The sequence below is a fragment of the Maniola jurtina genome, chromosome 15 (genome assembly GCF_905333055.1).
Source record: "Maniola jurtina chromosome 15, ilManJurt1.1, whole genome shotgun sequence".
Classification (NCBI taxonomy): Eukaryota; Metazoa; Arthropoda; class Insecta; order Lepidoptera; family Nymphalidae; genus Maniola; species Maniola jurtina.
In genome coordinates, this window is record NC_060043.1 from 641169 (window position 1) to 658138 (window position 16970).

The window sequence follows — 16970 nt, forward strand, 5'->3', positions numbered from 1 at the left end:
GGTAGTCATTTACCACGAGATCAAAGGTGTTGGACTACTGTGTCTCTCTTTATACTGTGACACTATCTTTGTTCGGTTCTTACTTAAGTATAAGAAAACTCCCATCATATCGATTATCCTTTATTTGAAACTTGTTAGTAAAATTAATATTAAAGAAGGTTATATGTATAACCTTCACTTTTATACAAACATACATGATTCGATTTAACCGAAGTGAATAATTGATGTAATGTACCAACCCACCGGCCCAGACAGGACAGATGGTCAAGTACAACCGACTGTTCCTTAAATATCATGCTCATATCCTACAAGTTTACTTCAAAAAGTGAGCTGTATTATGTCTGCCAAACCGCCAACTTGTCCGCAAACTTGTCCATCGTGGTGAACTATGGCCTAAATCCTTCTCATTCGGAGTCCCGAGTTTAGAGTCTAAGGTAGAGTAGGTACCTATTTCCTGATCAGATCATAATGACAAATGAGCATTCAACTATTTCTACTGTGGTAGGCAGTGGTGTTACGCCTCTATGTACGCCTCTGGGTAAGTATTAGTAAGTATTCTCTGGGCAAGTAAAACTTTCATATTATAATTTATCATCATCATCATGATCAACCCATCGCTGGTCCACTACTAAACACGGGCCTCCTCTCATTATAAGGTCTAGTACCCATATAATTTATTTACATACTTACCTAAGTTTTTTAATTTAAATTTATTAATCTTGTAGAATGTACATGACATTATTTTTGCTAGGTTCAGTAGCACAAAAAGTACAGTCGATTTCCGTTTTTCGCGTTTTTTCTCTGGGAAATCACAGAAAAGCCGTCGCAGCAAACATATCCTCGCGCGCAAGCACTATACGAGCCGAGAAACACCGGAAAAACAGGAAAATTTTGTGCTTGACATTTTGCCACAAAAAAAAATTCTAAGTGACTTGTGGAAAATTTTAAATATTGAATTTTCTTTTTCAGATTGATGGAGCCGGTGGACAGCGACGCCCTGTGAAATTTTCTCCCGAAAATGTGGAACGACCGAGCGAGGGCTCAAGATTTTTGCGATTTTAACGAATCGATCTTTGTATGAGACACTCAATGAGACAGCTGCAGCTGTCTTAGGTAAATCGACTTGGGACACAATTCAGCCGACAAGATGCGCTCGAATTATCGCGTTTCTTTGCTGGGAAATCGCGAAAAGCGGTCGCAGCGCACGACCCTCGCGCGCGGGCACTCTACGAGCCGGGAGAAACACCGGAAAATCAGGAAAATTTTGAGGTTGGCATTTTGCCCAAAAAATCCCCTCAAACATAAGAACTTGAAAAGACAAGGAAAGAATTGCACACGACTTTCTAACCCTTTCAGCGTTCAGTCTGTCTCGATCTCACGTGTCTGATCCTAAACGGGCACATAATAGCAATTTGCGAACGGTCTTATGCAATACAGAGGCATGCGGCATGTTTTTTTTATTTTATTTTTATTAAACCGTAATCAACAGCGTTCACAATCTGTTGCTTGTAATTGTAACCTATCGGTTGATAGATGTTCACACACTTTTTACTTCGTTTTCCATGTTATTTTTTTTTTAAAGAGATGTTCATGTTGTTTTTAAGAATTTTCATAGCAATGAAACACATAATTTTTTTCAATCGCCAAATGATCGTTAATTACTATGGAATAAGTTTTGTTTTTTTAACTTTTGTATAGGAAATCTGTCAAAGTCAAGACTCTACGACTGGTTAGTAACGCAGTCTTCATAGAATCTGTTTTTTGAAACCGCGTTGGTCTTGATCGATGAAATAAAAGTCACATATTGGCCTACGTGAAATATAGCTCATATTATAAGTTAGTTTATCTAACGATTAAAATAACTATTTACGTAAGAGTTGATTCTGTAGAGTCATGAACTCTATTTTATCATATGACTGCGATCTTTCGTGGTAGTAAGTAAGTGATGACTGATGATACAGTCTAAGATATAATATAACCTAGTATGCAAACAAAATTTGCTAGTTTGGAAGGGATACGGTAGTTCTTATTAAACAACTTTTATAATCACACTCTTATAGAGATTTAATGCTACCTTGTCTACTTTTTACCCGACTGCGGCAAAGTCAAAAGGAAGGGTTACTATTTTAGCAGTCTATGTATGTATGTATGTTTGTATCCAGATTCAGTGTGTTCCACCGCCTAAACTACTGAGCTGATTTTGATTAATGAGGTGTCAATTGATTCGTTGTAAAGGTCCGGGTGACATAGGATACATTTTATACAAAAAAAATTGACCTAACGGATGTTACGAGTACACCAAAAAATTGGGGGTCTCCAAAAATTTTTTTTTGCTATTGTATCGAGTGGGATGTAAATGAAAGAGTAGAAAGTTCTGAGTTCATGAATACAACAGTAAAATATACCAAGGGACAAGAAAACAATTTTACTATAATATTTCAGCGTTTATTAAGACGATCGTAGTCGGGTTTTAGTTTTCAACTTTATCCTGTTATCTTTTTCTTCTGATTGATACAATTTTTTGATACGAATAATGGATAAGAAAAATAAGTAGGTACGTATACGCATACGCATAAATTATTTCTAAGTTAAATCTAATAAGCGGATAAACTTATGGATATTATAAATTATAACGTCTAAGCGAGCCTCTCGGGGACCTTTGGCGTTTTGCCAGGCGTCTCAGCGTTATGTTACGCCACTGGTTTCTATCTTAGCTTAAAACTGTATACATAAATTTTGGTTTAAAACAGCGCTAATTGTGCATAGCGCATATATGTGTTACCTACTGAGTTTTCTTAGATACTATAAAGTACTTCATTCTCTCACTAGCTGATAGATGTACGAGTTTGTCTCTTTTTGGTTTCGGTTTTACGTTTCGTCGTGTTTTAAATCAGAACTTTACTAGAGAAGTTTTCATTTATCTAAAAATTTAATAAAATTACAACTTTAATAAAAATTCAAATTCAGAAACTTTAATAAAATCCGTTCAGCACTCTACTAGATTAACGCTTTAAATAGACATTTTTATCTCATCACACTAATACTATAAAGGCGAAAGTTTGTGTGTATGTTTGTGTGTATGTTTGTTACTCTTTCACGCGAAAACTACTGGATGGAGTGGACTGAAATTCAGAATGGAGGTAGATTAGGAGGTACCTTGGATTAATACATAGGCTAGTTTTATTCCAAAAAATCAAACAATTGCGACGGGATTTTTAAAAATCTATATCCACGCGAACAAAGTCACGGGTATCAGCAATCAGCTGTAATATATAAAAATTCAGATTCCGTATGTTCCGCAAAAATCTAAAAATTCGAATCAGTGGCCGAGATTTCAGCATTGGGGCATCACAAGCCAAGGGCAAGGTATTGCCCTGTTCGAGATGTTGCACAGCATACAAGACGATATTGACCACTTGTCTTTTTCAATTTTTTACACCACATAGTATAAGAGTGTTATTTTTATAAACTTTTAATCCCAAGGTTAACTCTATTAATGCGACATTGAGATACAGTACAGCGAAGCGTAGCCAGGTTTAGCAACTAATAAATAAAAAAGTTTACTTTTGACTCGTCAAGTGAATCTACCATTGGTCGTCTTTGATTTGTAATGCTCTGCATATCGGGAAGAATAGGCATGAAATAACTAGAATCTAGATGAGACTACGTTGTCAATGTAAGCTATTTAAGTAAATAATATATTTGCAGCTCATCAAATCGTCCCGACGTCTTATGTTCACGTAACCGATGTTTACAACAGCTTGAAAATAATATTGTGCAAGGTAGGTAGTAAAACATAATAAGTAATTCGTGAATATTCATAAACTCTGTCTCTTTCCGTAACTATAAAGCCAAACTTCACGTTAGATAATATTATGTTATTAGGAGATGATGCATGAATAATGGTTATGAAATAAAAACTTAATTTGAGGCTTCGTTCTTCGTTATCATCATTTTAAGCCGCGCCGGTGTTCGACTGGGTACGGGTCTCCTCTCAGAATGAGAAGGTTTATAGCCAATTCGTTAATTAGTTTATTTGGCGCTTGGAATATCAGCTCTTATTGTACAAATACAATTGTTTGTATTGTGACTAAATGTATTTTTTTTGCAATGTAATTTTGGTAATTTAATTTAATTTAAAGTGACCACTGATTGGATGTAGTTGCATCATATTTTTGCACACTGTCTGCGGCAGTAGGTTGGGTTCGGGTCTAACAGTAGTTAGACCTGAACTGTACTACGAGTACTTTCTGTTATTTACCCACAATTTTGCAAAATAAATATGATTATGATTATTAAAAATTGCAGTTTTATTACAAATATCACTACCTTACCGATAATTTTTTTGTTTTTTTTTTATTTGCAAATTACGTCCCTATTGCATAACGCGTATAGGTTCGGATTCCGACGCAGCAATTGTTCAATGATTGAATCATGACGCGCGCCTCCCCCCTCCGGCCCTGGTGGATCCTTCTAGAAACTTGTCTAGGAAAAGAATTTGCACAAGTTTTTAGGGTTCCGTAGTATAAAGTATTCTACAGTCAGGGTTTCTTAAAAAGGGAGAGTTAAAACTAACTATGGACCTAATAACTCTCTTATTACTCAGAGTCACATAGCTAGCGATGGAGAGAGCTATTTTTTTTAAATTTAGGTTTATACTAATTTTATTTAGGTTTAGACTAGCGCTTGGCTGCAATCAGACCTGCTAGCAAGTGATGATGCAGCCTAAGATAGATGAACGTCTATCGGTTGTTAATGATAAGAGTTAAAACTACATTTTGGCAAACCCCGCCAAGGTGTGAGTTTGTTGAAACCATCGATTTTGGAGCACCACCCCTAGTTGAAATGGTACCTATTTTAAAATAATGTTGACGACCTCAATTACGATGAAAGTCGGGCAGCAATGTCTTAATAGTACAAGTACAGGAAACCGCGAATATGTGGTTACTCACAAAAAGTGCTATTTCTTTTAAGATTGTACGGAACCATTCGTGCGTGAAAGAAGGAACCCCTGTAGGATCAATTCGTTGTCTTCTGTCTGCCTGTCCGTCTGTCAAGAAAACCTATAGAGTACTTCCCGTTGACCTAGAATCATGAAATTCGGCAGGTATGTAGGTCTTATAGCACAAAAGTAAAGGAAAATATCCAAAAACCGTGAATTTGTGGTTACATCACAAAAAAATATAGTTAAAATGTGTTCATAAACAAACTATTACTTTCAACTTTCAAAATAAGATTACTATACCAAGTGAGGTATCATATGAATTGAAAGGGCTTTACCCGTACATTCTAAAATAGATTTTTATGCATAATAGTTGAATTTTATGGTGCATAATTTCCCCCAGTACGGTGATAAAATACCCCAGTACGGAACCCTCGATGCACGAGTCTGACTCGCACTAGACCGGATTTTTCTAAATGGCGAAGCAATTGAGAAACTTCAATTTCTATACCAACGAGCAAAAAGATTGCGATTTGCGAAGAGTAAAGACGCAACAAAGTAAATGTTATGTCACGTGTAGAGGGAAGCGAGTAGCGACCTAGCGAAGCATGTCAAGTGCAAAGGGATTAGTGCGCCAGACTACAGGCCATTCTGCTGTTATTCACTCCGATACAAATAATTATTATATTTTAATAACTAGCTAACCCTTCGGTTTACAAGTTCATTATCAAATATCAACCGATAGATGTCTACAACAGGCTTGCTGCTTGTACATGAACATTTGCAGCACCAGAGGTACCGCCGATGTGTTGCCGGCCTTTCAGGAATTTGTTGGTCCGCCATGGAATAACCCCATGTTGTAATCTATTGGAAACACTGCCGATGGGAGTTGATTCCAGTTTGCATGTGCGTGGAAATAAAGGGTCTGGCACAACGGGCGGTCGAGGTGAACCAGGTCTGGCGAAATCAATCGCGATTGGCCAGCGTGGTGGATTGTGGTCTATAGACTCTATTGTCTATGGTTCATGGTGGATTCAAACCCTTCTCGTTTTGACAGAATTCGTGCTCAGTAAGTAGTTAGATGTTTGTGAGTTGATGAGGATGCTTCGAAATCATAAAAAATGCAGATGAAAATGGTCTGTAGGTAAGGTATTCTACATACTTTAATGAACTAGCTGCTTTCTAGGAAGTCATGTAATAATGTATGCATTTTTGCCGTCGCGAATGTCGTCAATATAACTTGCCTTCTCACTTGAATTTTGCTTTACATTTAACTTTTGGTAACTAAGTATGGATATTACTGTCGACTCCGTGACACTTTATGCTTGTTGACACGAAATCTTTCGGCATGTCGGCAAGCTATTCAAAACCCACGGAAACACCCAATACGCTCAAACCAATAAAAAATAATTATTTCGATATTAATTGGATTTCTCAAGGCAATTTTGTCTACGTCACAAATTAAGAGAATGGCTGCTAGGTTTGTACTCTGAATGCCTTTTACAAGCTTTTCGTAAAATATTACAAACAGCAAGGTATAGGCATATTTAAAAACTTACTTCAATGCCATCAACTCCCAGATGACGATTGGTGGGGCATATTTTGCGAAGAGCGGATGGGAAAAGCTGCTCAAGTTTCAAGTCTCAAGTCGAAGGAGACCAGATAAACACCTGGATGAGGTCCATTGAAGCAGACTTTAAAAGAATAAGACTTTCGTGGAGCCATGCCAAGGCAGGAGCCAAAGACAGGGAGACACGGAAAACAACTGCTGTAGCTGCTTATCACGAGGGGAAAAGGACTCCATTGTAAAGATAGGCTTACACTTGTTTACTACCATCTAATATGTTTGGAATGGCAATATTAATCACATATATACCTACCCCTAATTAGTTTCAATGCGACATTGTACCGTAATGGTAAAGCGCTTGGCGGCAAGTGGTAGGTGGTAAACTAGCAACAGCTAAAACCTCCAGCCAGACTAAACAAGCCCCTGAAAACATTCCGAACCGAACACGGGATCTCCCAGTGATTTTACTGACCACAAGGTTCGACGTTGCACCTTAGGAAGGTTGTTGAGAACCCACGTGAGAGGCACACCTTAGCAAATATTGGAGACTAGCTGATGCCCGCGACTTCATTCCCGTGGATAGAGGTTTATACAAATCCCGTGGGAACTCATTGATTTTCGAGATAAAAAGTAGCCTATGTGTTAATCCAGGGTAATCTATCTCCCAGCCAAATCCGTCTAGTAGTTTTTGCAGAAAGAGTAACAAACATCCATACATCCATCCATCCATCCATCCATACATACATACAAACTTTCGCGTTTATAATATTAGGTAGTAGGATTCGGAAATCAGACGTTTGCGCTGATCAGTTTCAATAATAGTAGCTTCCGCGTCGGTACACATTTTTCAGTTACGAGTATCAGAGGATGCAACACGAGTCCAATATTCTTGAGCGGCGGGGAAGCGATGGGCGAACAATTGGGCTGGCAACCGTCATCCGACCCGCCATTGTGATTGTGCGTATTGTGAGCGAATAACATACCTACAGCTACCACTACAGTCCACATTCGCGAGTTCTGGACACTTCAATGAACTGGAATTTACAAAGAAAATCAGACTATTCTGATTAAAAGCTTTTTCTTTTGTTAAAATTTCAGACTTCAATGTAGAAATTATTTTCAGACTCTTTATTTAAAAAAATATTTTTTTCTTTTTACCAGACGATGCCCGCGACCTCGTCCGCATGTATACCTAAGGTCAGTCGAACTCTTCGTTTTTCCTGGATAAAAAGTAGCCTACATCCCTATATTCAAGATGTTTCTATACCAAATAGCTGATGATGCCCACGACGTTGTCTACGTGGATTTAGGTTTTAAAAATCCCGTGGGAATTCTTTGATTTCCAGAGACAAGTTTTTCCAAGAATCCCACGGGATTTTTAAAAACCTATATCCACGGGAACGAGTCGCGGGCATCAGTTAGTAATTCATAAATCTAGAAGCGAAAACAATAAGCGAACCATTACGCAATGTCAAGATCATTGTAACGATGCCTAGTTCATAATAAATAGATGAAACAAAAGTGAGCGTTTCGCGGACAATAGCCTCGCGTGCGCATAAGCGTACTCATTACACATTAGATCACCGAGATCAGCGTGACTACTACAGATTACTATATTTACACAATCTCATTGCGCTTTTTACTTGCGTCACTTTATTCTAGCTGACCTGTCACGGCCTTGGTCAGGTGGAATTTGTGGAAATCCTTTCTTAGAGTCATTATTAATTTTTTTACTATGTGTTTCCATAAATAAATAAATTAAATTATGCACGGTCTAGTCGGCTGGCGCGGCACCTCGGTCGACGGCGATCGCTAGAATTTGTAATTTAGATGCTTTTTAGATAGAGGTCGCCGTATTTAACGTAGGTCTATGTACTGTTATAACCCTAGCCTAGGTCATACATTGCTGAATTGCTATTTCCGAATTGACATCAATAATAAATTGTCAATCAGCAGTTATATGGGGCCTATAAAAGGCCCGAGGGTTACGTACTCAGGTATTTTTTCCGACATTTTGCACGATAAATCAAAAACTATTAAGTATGCATAAAAATAAATAAAAATCTGTTTAGACATGTGAAGCTCTTTCATATAATAGGTATCTCACTTGGTATAGTTATCTTGCTTTGAAAATTGAAACACATTTTTTATTTTTTTGTTGTGATTTAATCATATATTCACGGTTTTCGGATTTTTTCCTTTACTTGTGCTATAAATTCTACCTATCTGCCAAATATGATTCTAGGTCAACGGGAGTAGCCGGGAAAGAGGTGCGTGTCCGGGAGCGAAGCCCCGACCTCCCAAATAGGAGCTTACTTACCCATAACAACAACTTAGCCACCTGGCTATCACGGTATAAACCTAAATACACATTAGTAATGTGCTATTTTTGATTGAACTAGATAATTAGTAACTGCAGTGTCAGTATAAATATAAAGAGATCGATAGTGATTAGTGAGTAATTATCTAGGTAGCTTGTAGGTACCCACGCTACCGCACATAGAATCAATTCGTCCTTGTGCCTCAATAGAAGTTGGTATGGATTGGAGACCGGTCTAAGCTCAAACGGGACTAACTACTTAGTAATTACTTGCAATATTGAATTAATCAATACCTAAATTATGTATTTGTGATATTTGGCGTGCATACCTTGGAGCCGTTGAGTCCCGGAACCTCGAGCTCTTTTTAAGGAATTTTTAAAAAGGGTTAGGTTAGGGAGCTGTACTTGGGCAAGGAATTAGTTTGGCCATTCAAAGAGGTAATGCTGCCAGCATCAACTCAACAATACCTCGCTGCGGTGGCCTCAGTGAGGTTTTTTTAATTTAATATATTTTTTAATTTTTTATTTAGATAAGTCTTTTTATGGAAATGTCAATTATTATTATACCTAATTCTGTAAAAAAGTCAATTTCTGTAAAACTTCCGCCTTCTCTTCGGAAGGTCGAGGGTGTGTGTGAATGGAGTTGAGAGCCTCAGAGAGGACTAGGTACCCTTGAGTGGAGAGACAAGTAAGACATTTCAGCTCTTCGGCCGAAACGGTGTAAACTATAAATTAATGTCCTGTTAGTGTTAATTAACATCAAAATAGCAATGCAATCACAATATTGCATTTTTTATGCATATAAACCAAATAGGTCCGAGTTGGCGCACTCAATTTGCATTTTAATATTTTTTAATCAAAAAGAGGAATCCACCTGTGTCGAATCTGGCCAATGCTGTCCAAATTGCTGAAAGTTTTATGGAATGAGAACCTGAAAGGCTAGTTCCCAACTTCCCACGGGACTTTTAATAATTCTGATCCCACGTGGACGAAGTCGCGGGCACCATCTATTTGGTACAGAGATAGCTTGCATCCCGGAGGCGTATTTTGCTTTCCATATTTCATGTCTCTCAATGAGAAGGTACCTACTATTTATACGCTTTTACAACTCCCTAATCAACTAAAATATCGCACATAAGTATTTAGTGAAAAATATACAAATATATTGGAAGATCTTTTTTTATTGAAAATATTACAATAAAACTTAATCTTTATCTTTTCTTTATCTAATAACTATAATAATTACATTTATTATAATATAATATAATATAATAATTACTATACTAATTGTCCATCGCCATTCAGCGGGGTAATGCTGCCAGCTTGATGGGCACTTTTGGTCCAGGGGCAACCAGGGGTGGTCTTTTTGACGAGTGACGACGATAACTAATAGTAATTTTAATTTATAATTATTAATTTAAGTATATTGTAATTTTATTAATATGCCTGGAATTATATTTACAGTATTACTTTAGAGGACCATTAACTTCATAGTTAAATCAACGATATAAATATGTCTTTGAATATAATATAAAATAATAGAATCGCAGTTAGCTGCATGCGGCACGGGCAGCGTACGGCGAAGCCACTGCGGCGTGATCACGGGCAAGGACGATGAAATAGATTTCAAATGCTGCAACGGGAATTATCCAGCGTGCTTTTGTGCAGGGCTCTCTCCGTCACTCGTTTCATACAATCGTAGTTCCAATTTAATTTGAATATTAAGCAACCAAAGTCCATGAAATTTTGCAGACATATTCTAGAAACTAATATCTGTGTCTGTGGTGTTTTAGATTTTTCTAAAAATATGTAGTTTTAAAATTACAGGGGCTCAAAGATTTGTTTGTAAGTTTTTAAGACCGCGTAACTTTGAAACCGAATATTTTAACAGAAATCTGGAAAACCACAGACATAGATAAGTATTAGTTTCTAGAATATGTCTGCAAAATTTCATGGACTTTGGTTGCTTAATATTCAAATGAAATTGGAACTACGTTTGTATGAAACGAGTGACGGAGAGAGCCCTCTTAAAACAACGAACCTTAGTTCCGTCCAGTCAGTCCGTCCGTCTACTCTGTCTGTGTCACAGGCCACAGCCATTTTAAAAATAAATTACAAGGAGACAGTACCCATATTATAAATGCGGAAGTAGGTATGTGTGTTTGTTGGTTTATTGGTTTGCTGGTTGGTCCTTCAATCACGCTGAAATGGAGCAACGGCTCGACGTGATTTTTTTATTTTTAATTAAAGACATGTAGAGTGACATAGGCTACTTTTTATCCCGGAAAATCAAAGTGTTCCCACGTGATTTTTAAAAACCTGAATCCACGCAAACGAAGTCGCAGGCATCAGCTGTTAGTCATGATTAACATGGCTAATATTCTTTAAAAAAAAAGTAGAACCAACCACAGTCAAATGAGCTTTATATCTATTCATTAGTGTTGATCACTGACTGCGAATCACCAGCAAAAGAACCGAGTGTGGTGCATGTGTGGTGGCGCTCTTTGGAAAAGGTTCAAGTTCAACAGTGGAACGTATGCAGGCTGAAATGTTGATACGTTTTGTTTACTATACCTACATATAAATGGCGAAGTATCGAAAGTATCGGCCGTTGCTTGCGTCGTTGGAGAAGTCAATACGGACAGACCAATGAATAATTTAGTGAACGTTGCGGTGACGGGCTACGTGGCCTAGCTTTTCGTATTCTAGCGTTGTTTCTCGATTTTGACTATGATATGATTTTGTGAGTAAAGCCTACTGCAATCAGACCTGCCGGCAAGTCATGATGCGGCCTAAGATGGAACGCGCTTACCTAGAAGATGCCTATTCACTGCTACCCAGATTAAAATTGGAAGGAAAAGTGATTCTGGAAAGGCGTTCGATATACCAGCGGTTCGAATGCAAATCTCTACTGTAAGGTTATTTTTAAAAATTGATTTGAGTTGTCAAAAATAATATAAAATTATTAATTTATCTCATGCAGGTAGATTGATAAAATCGATATTTGGCTCATTCGATGTCATACAATCTGTTGCTAGGAGGCCAACAAGATTGAACTTGCATAAATACGGGTGTTTCGAAGATTGTAGTTTAGTCTCCTTCCGAGATTCGGAGCGATATCGCATATTTTCGGTATTTGGATTGTGAACTGTATAATTAGATGCTGTGATAGCAATCACGCTCTAATTAAATTATTTATTTTGGCATTAGTTTGTTTAGATTAAGACTCTCGGATTACCTTTACACATTGAACTTGTGTTTTTTGTGTTGGTAAATAAGAGGACATTCCAATAATTCCATAAAAATAATTAAATAATACCTGCTTTTCTGAGTGACGCCAATAATTCAGAAGCGGGACGTGTCTCACGTTGCCTTAATTTCGCTTTGGTATCTTTTTTTAAACAACCCACATTTGATTAAAATTTTAATTGAGTTTGATTTGGTGACTAAAAGTTTTAGTTTTTTTTTAAGAATTTAGTCTTTTGTGAAGTGGAAAGTAACTTGCAATAAGTGGTTCAGATTTTGTATACATCGAATGGGAAGTTAGTCGTTTGGATTTATTGTTGACTTGATATTAAAACTGAGAGTTCGGCACTTCAAGGGTAGGTTTTAATGATTTGACGGAGGGCAGGATAGCCCATGATTTGGATTTGACTTAGGGCAAGGAAGCCCGCGACTGACATGACAAGATTGATTAGAAACACGAGGACGTGTTAAATTCAGGACGGCCGAACTGTAAGGTTATTTTTAAAAATTGATTTGAGTTGTCAAAAATAATATAAAATTATTAATTTATCTCATGCAGGTAGATTGATAAAATCGATATTTGGCTCATTCGATGTCATACAATCTGTTGCTAGGAGGCCAACAAGATTGAACTTGCATAAATACGGGTGTTTCGAAGATTGTAGTTTAGTCTCCTTCCGAGATTCGGAGCGATATCGCATATTTTCGGTATTTGGATTGTGAACTGTATAATTAGATGTTGTGATAGCAATCACGCTCTAATTAAATTATTTATTTTGGCATTAGTTTGTTTAGATTAAGACTCTCGGATTACCTTTACACATTGAACTTGTGTTTTTTGTGTTGGTAAATAAGAGGACATTCCAATAATTCCATAAAAATAATTAAATAATACCTGCTTTTCTGAGTGACGCCAATACTACGTACCTACGTGTCCGTGGAATTTCGACTACGTACGGGTGCAGATCTTGACAGTGTCTTGTGGCCTGTTGGACGGTAGGAGAGAGGTGAAGGAGGAATCAGGTCAAAAAGTTTTTGGGCACTCTCCTCTGGTCTGTTGGTATTCTAAAGGATATTCCTTTAGAATATCAACAGACCGGCAACTTTGCGCTGATGCAGTTTCAAACTTTGAAGCTTAGAATTGATCAACGCTTTGATTAGTTTTTGAAACAGATAGATTTTATTAAATAAAGATTCGTTTTATAGATCAAATTATGTGAAAATCTTCGCCTTTAACGAATCGTTGACGGAATATATGTGAACAGGCTGCTACAAATTATAGATTGGTAATTCAATTCCATGTGTTTCGAGAGATAATCGACTCGATTTATAGTCAATGTTAATTAAAATTTTGTACACTAATGGGTTCCAATTTTAGTTTTCGACCTCTAATTAATGTAATTTGTTGTTTTCGTGTAGTTTTAATATTAATTTAACTAGTTCTAATAACTTTACTAACATAAGAAACTATCGCTTGGCTATTGGACCAAGGGCAGGAATGGCAGTAGATATGTCGTAAGCCAGCTCGATTCCGATTATGAGGAGGTTCCTAACTCTGGAGCCCTGACCTGCGATATATCTACTCATATGCCCTAACCACGCACTGGCAGCGTAGGTCCTACCCCGCTGCTTGTGGGGGCCTGCTTTTAGGAACGTTTGTTGTTTTATTTTGGTTAACTTCAAAAAAAAGATTGTTATAAGTAATGTAAATACCTACAAAATAAACACTATAAACTTTATATACCTAAGTAGCGAATAGAATAGAATAGGCCAAATGAACCTTAGCAATTTCTAGTTAGGAGTTTATATAATAAGTTCGCAATATTGAGTTTACACTATAAAAGAGAATTAAGAAATGTTACAAGCTAACTTTATCTTATTAGGTAATTACTGTACAAATAATTAATCATGCCCGCATGGGATGTTGCCAAGAATACTGGCTGCATTTCCGTGCTAGACAGCCAAGCTGATTCTTGAGGAGTCGGACAGGATGTTGTGGCGTTCACTTGGGAAGGCTTCTAGGAAGGATAATAATTATGTTGATGATTGAGCCATCGAAGCAATTGTGTATTTTTGACAATATTAGTAGGACCTGCTAAGTGGAAAATTTTGAATTAGACTTCCTAAACATTTGTAACCACCTAGCCGTTTCCAGTCAATCTTAATCCGAACATCCGCAATAAATTTGCGAACTGACAAATGTGCAAAGTTTAACTATATTTCCTCCTCGTGCAACCAATTACAGCTCTTAAAACTGTAAACACAAGGTTCAAAATAGATAAAACTATGCTGAAATTTAATCAATTGGCACAGGATAAATTTTCGGCTCCTCGTGGGGCATGGACCTTTTAAGGTCTTTTACTGCATAGATAACTTAGAATATGGCAAAAGGTCAAAATAGAGGTTTAATAGTTACCTAACTTCGTACAAAAAAAACGGACTTGCACACCTAGGGTTCCGTATATTCGAATGATACGTTAATAAAAATAAGACCCAATATAAATACATGGTCTTGCTTTTAGGGATTTTGTGTCGGGGGTTTTTAAATTTAAAAAAAATCCCTTAATTATTTAGTTGCTCAAATTATCTTCAACTGCAAATGTATGTTTTTAATCGAAAATGTTTTATTAAATGTTTAAGTAACTAATTAGTTAATTGATTTTTTATTCTTGGATGTATACTTACTAATCTAAGTATTAAAAATTAACGATTTTCGTATTTTAAATCTTTGTTTGTACTGTGAGATTTTATTTCTTGTCAAACTTCACGATTCCAGATCCTAGGTCAACAAGATGCCTAGATAGGATTTGATTTATTTGCGAGTAAGTATCAAAATATGCGACATAAAATTAGAAGATAGATAGATACAGCTTCAGAAGTTTGATTTTTACAGCTTCAAGAGACCGTTGAGCGTCAATCAATTTATTGATTGACTTTACCATGACATCGAAATAGTTGTGGATGGATAGTAGAGTGTGGGAAAGTATCCTAAAATAGTTTATTTGTAACCAGCATTTGCCCGCAACCTAGTCCGCGGTACATAATATAGGTATACTTTACAGCCTTTATCACTCAGGGATAATGTGGATATCTATCAGTGAAAGAATTTTCAGAACCGGATCATATTTCGTTCTGGAGATTACATCCACAAACTTACCTCTGTAGAATATCGTAGCGTAGACCGCTACGATTTTTAACCAACTTCCAAAAAGGAGAAGGTTTTTCAAATCGGCGCGTATGTTTTGTTCTATACAACTTTGAAGAAGGAGCCCTTGGGTAGGTAGGTACCTACTTAAAGTTAACTACCCTATTATAAATTCGAGAGTGTGTTGGTTTGTTGGTTTATTGGTTTGTCCTTCAATCACGCTGCAACGGAGCAACAGAGCGATGTGATTTTTTTGCATGGACATACTTAAAAACCTGGAGAGTGACATAGGCTACTTTTATCCTAGAAAATCAAAGAGATCCCACGGGATTTTAAATACCTAATCCACGCGGATGAAGTGGCGGGAATCAGCTATAAGTTACATGGATAAAATCACTCACTAAGTCTCGATGAGCTCACAGTTGAGGAGCAGCTTGTCTTCTCCGAGCTCCACCACAGCGACAGTCTGATCATGGAAGTAGATCATGCGAAGAGTCTCGTTGCTGACTCTCCTGCCCGTGTACGGCTTCACTCCCGGCTCCCTTCTGTCCGCGTCCTCAGACCTCGCTCCCACCGTCCCGACCAGCCCAGCGAGAGACCAGCTCGCGGGGAAGGTAAAAGCGAAGGGTTTCGCGGACGCACTTTGTGGGGAAGAAACCGCAATGCAACATATGACTATAACTGATATTAAGGACTTTAGGATTCCGTCGGCCATAGGGGCGCCTCGGTTCAAAGCCTCCCGCGCGTACCGTACGGCGCTGATGAGCCTACGGAAAGACATTATTCACACATAACATACGACAGAACGGCGTATGTCACAGGCTAGAGGTACAGCAAGTTGGGTTGGTTGTCCATGTCTCTAGTACCCGTGCGCCCGCTACGCCGGTGTATCGCGGACTGCCGGCTGCCAAGAAAACTTGTCTAGTCAGACAGAACAGTCTTCGCTCGGCTGTGGCGTTCCACCTGCATCGGGCACTTTCTTCACTGACGTCATGTAATTTCACTTCTTTCTGACTTGTAGTATTATGTTGATGCTTTGTTTGATGTCGCGAGGGGATTAAACAATTATCGCCTATGTTATGTAACTTGCCGTTTGAAAATTTTATGCTTCATTAAGGCGAAACTATATAATAATAACATCCGTTAGGTCAATATTTTCGTATAAAATATAGCCTATGTCAGCCGGACCTTTACAACGAATCAATTGGCACCTCATTCATCAAAACCGGCCCACTACTTTAGGCTCTACGGTGGAACACACAGAATCTAGATACAAACATACATACACACATACATAGGTACATAGACTACTAAAATCATAACTCTTCATTTTTGCTTTGCCGTGTTTGGGTAAAAAATGTGCTCCTTAATCGTTAAAGCGAGGTGATATTTAGCTTCATTTTAGGTTAACACTCTACCTAATGATTTCGCCAATGATTTTAAATGACTGATAGTACTTACCTTAGAATTACTTAATGACTTTCACGCCCGTTTCAAAGCGTCACAGATGATGTAAATACACATTAACATAATTATTGTCGATTACGATATAGGTTCATACTTAGGTACTAGCTACCAACATAAAGGGTTAAGTATATAACCTAATATTTCTAATCGCTATGCTTTAATACCTGAATGAATGAAAAATTTTACCTAGTTAACCATCAACTGATTTCAAATATTAAACTGTTCCCAACATCGCCGACAACGGCTACCGGGGAAGTGTTCTTCCCCGCGCCACACCCGGGCA

The 16970-nt window shown here is 37.6% G+C and overlaps 1 protein-coding gene across 1 annotated transcript in view; it reads right to left on the reverse strand.

The window, feature by feature from the left end:
- LOC123872854 overlaps positions 1 to 16132 on the reverse strand; it is a 32655-nt gene extending 16523 nt beyond the window's left edge. Inside the window, exon 1 of the mRNA XM_045917443.1 lies at positions 15622 to 16132. Coding sequence (XP_045773399.1) covers positions 15622 to 16001 — 380 coding nt within the window. The 5' untranslated portion in view covers positions 16002 to 16132. The remainder of the gene's footprint in view (positions 1 to 15621) is intronic.
- Between the last annotated feature and the right edge of the window lie 838 nt (positions 16133 to 16970).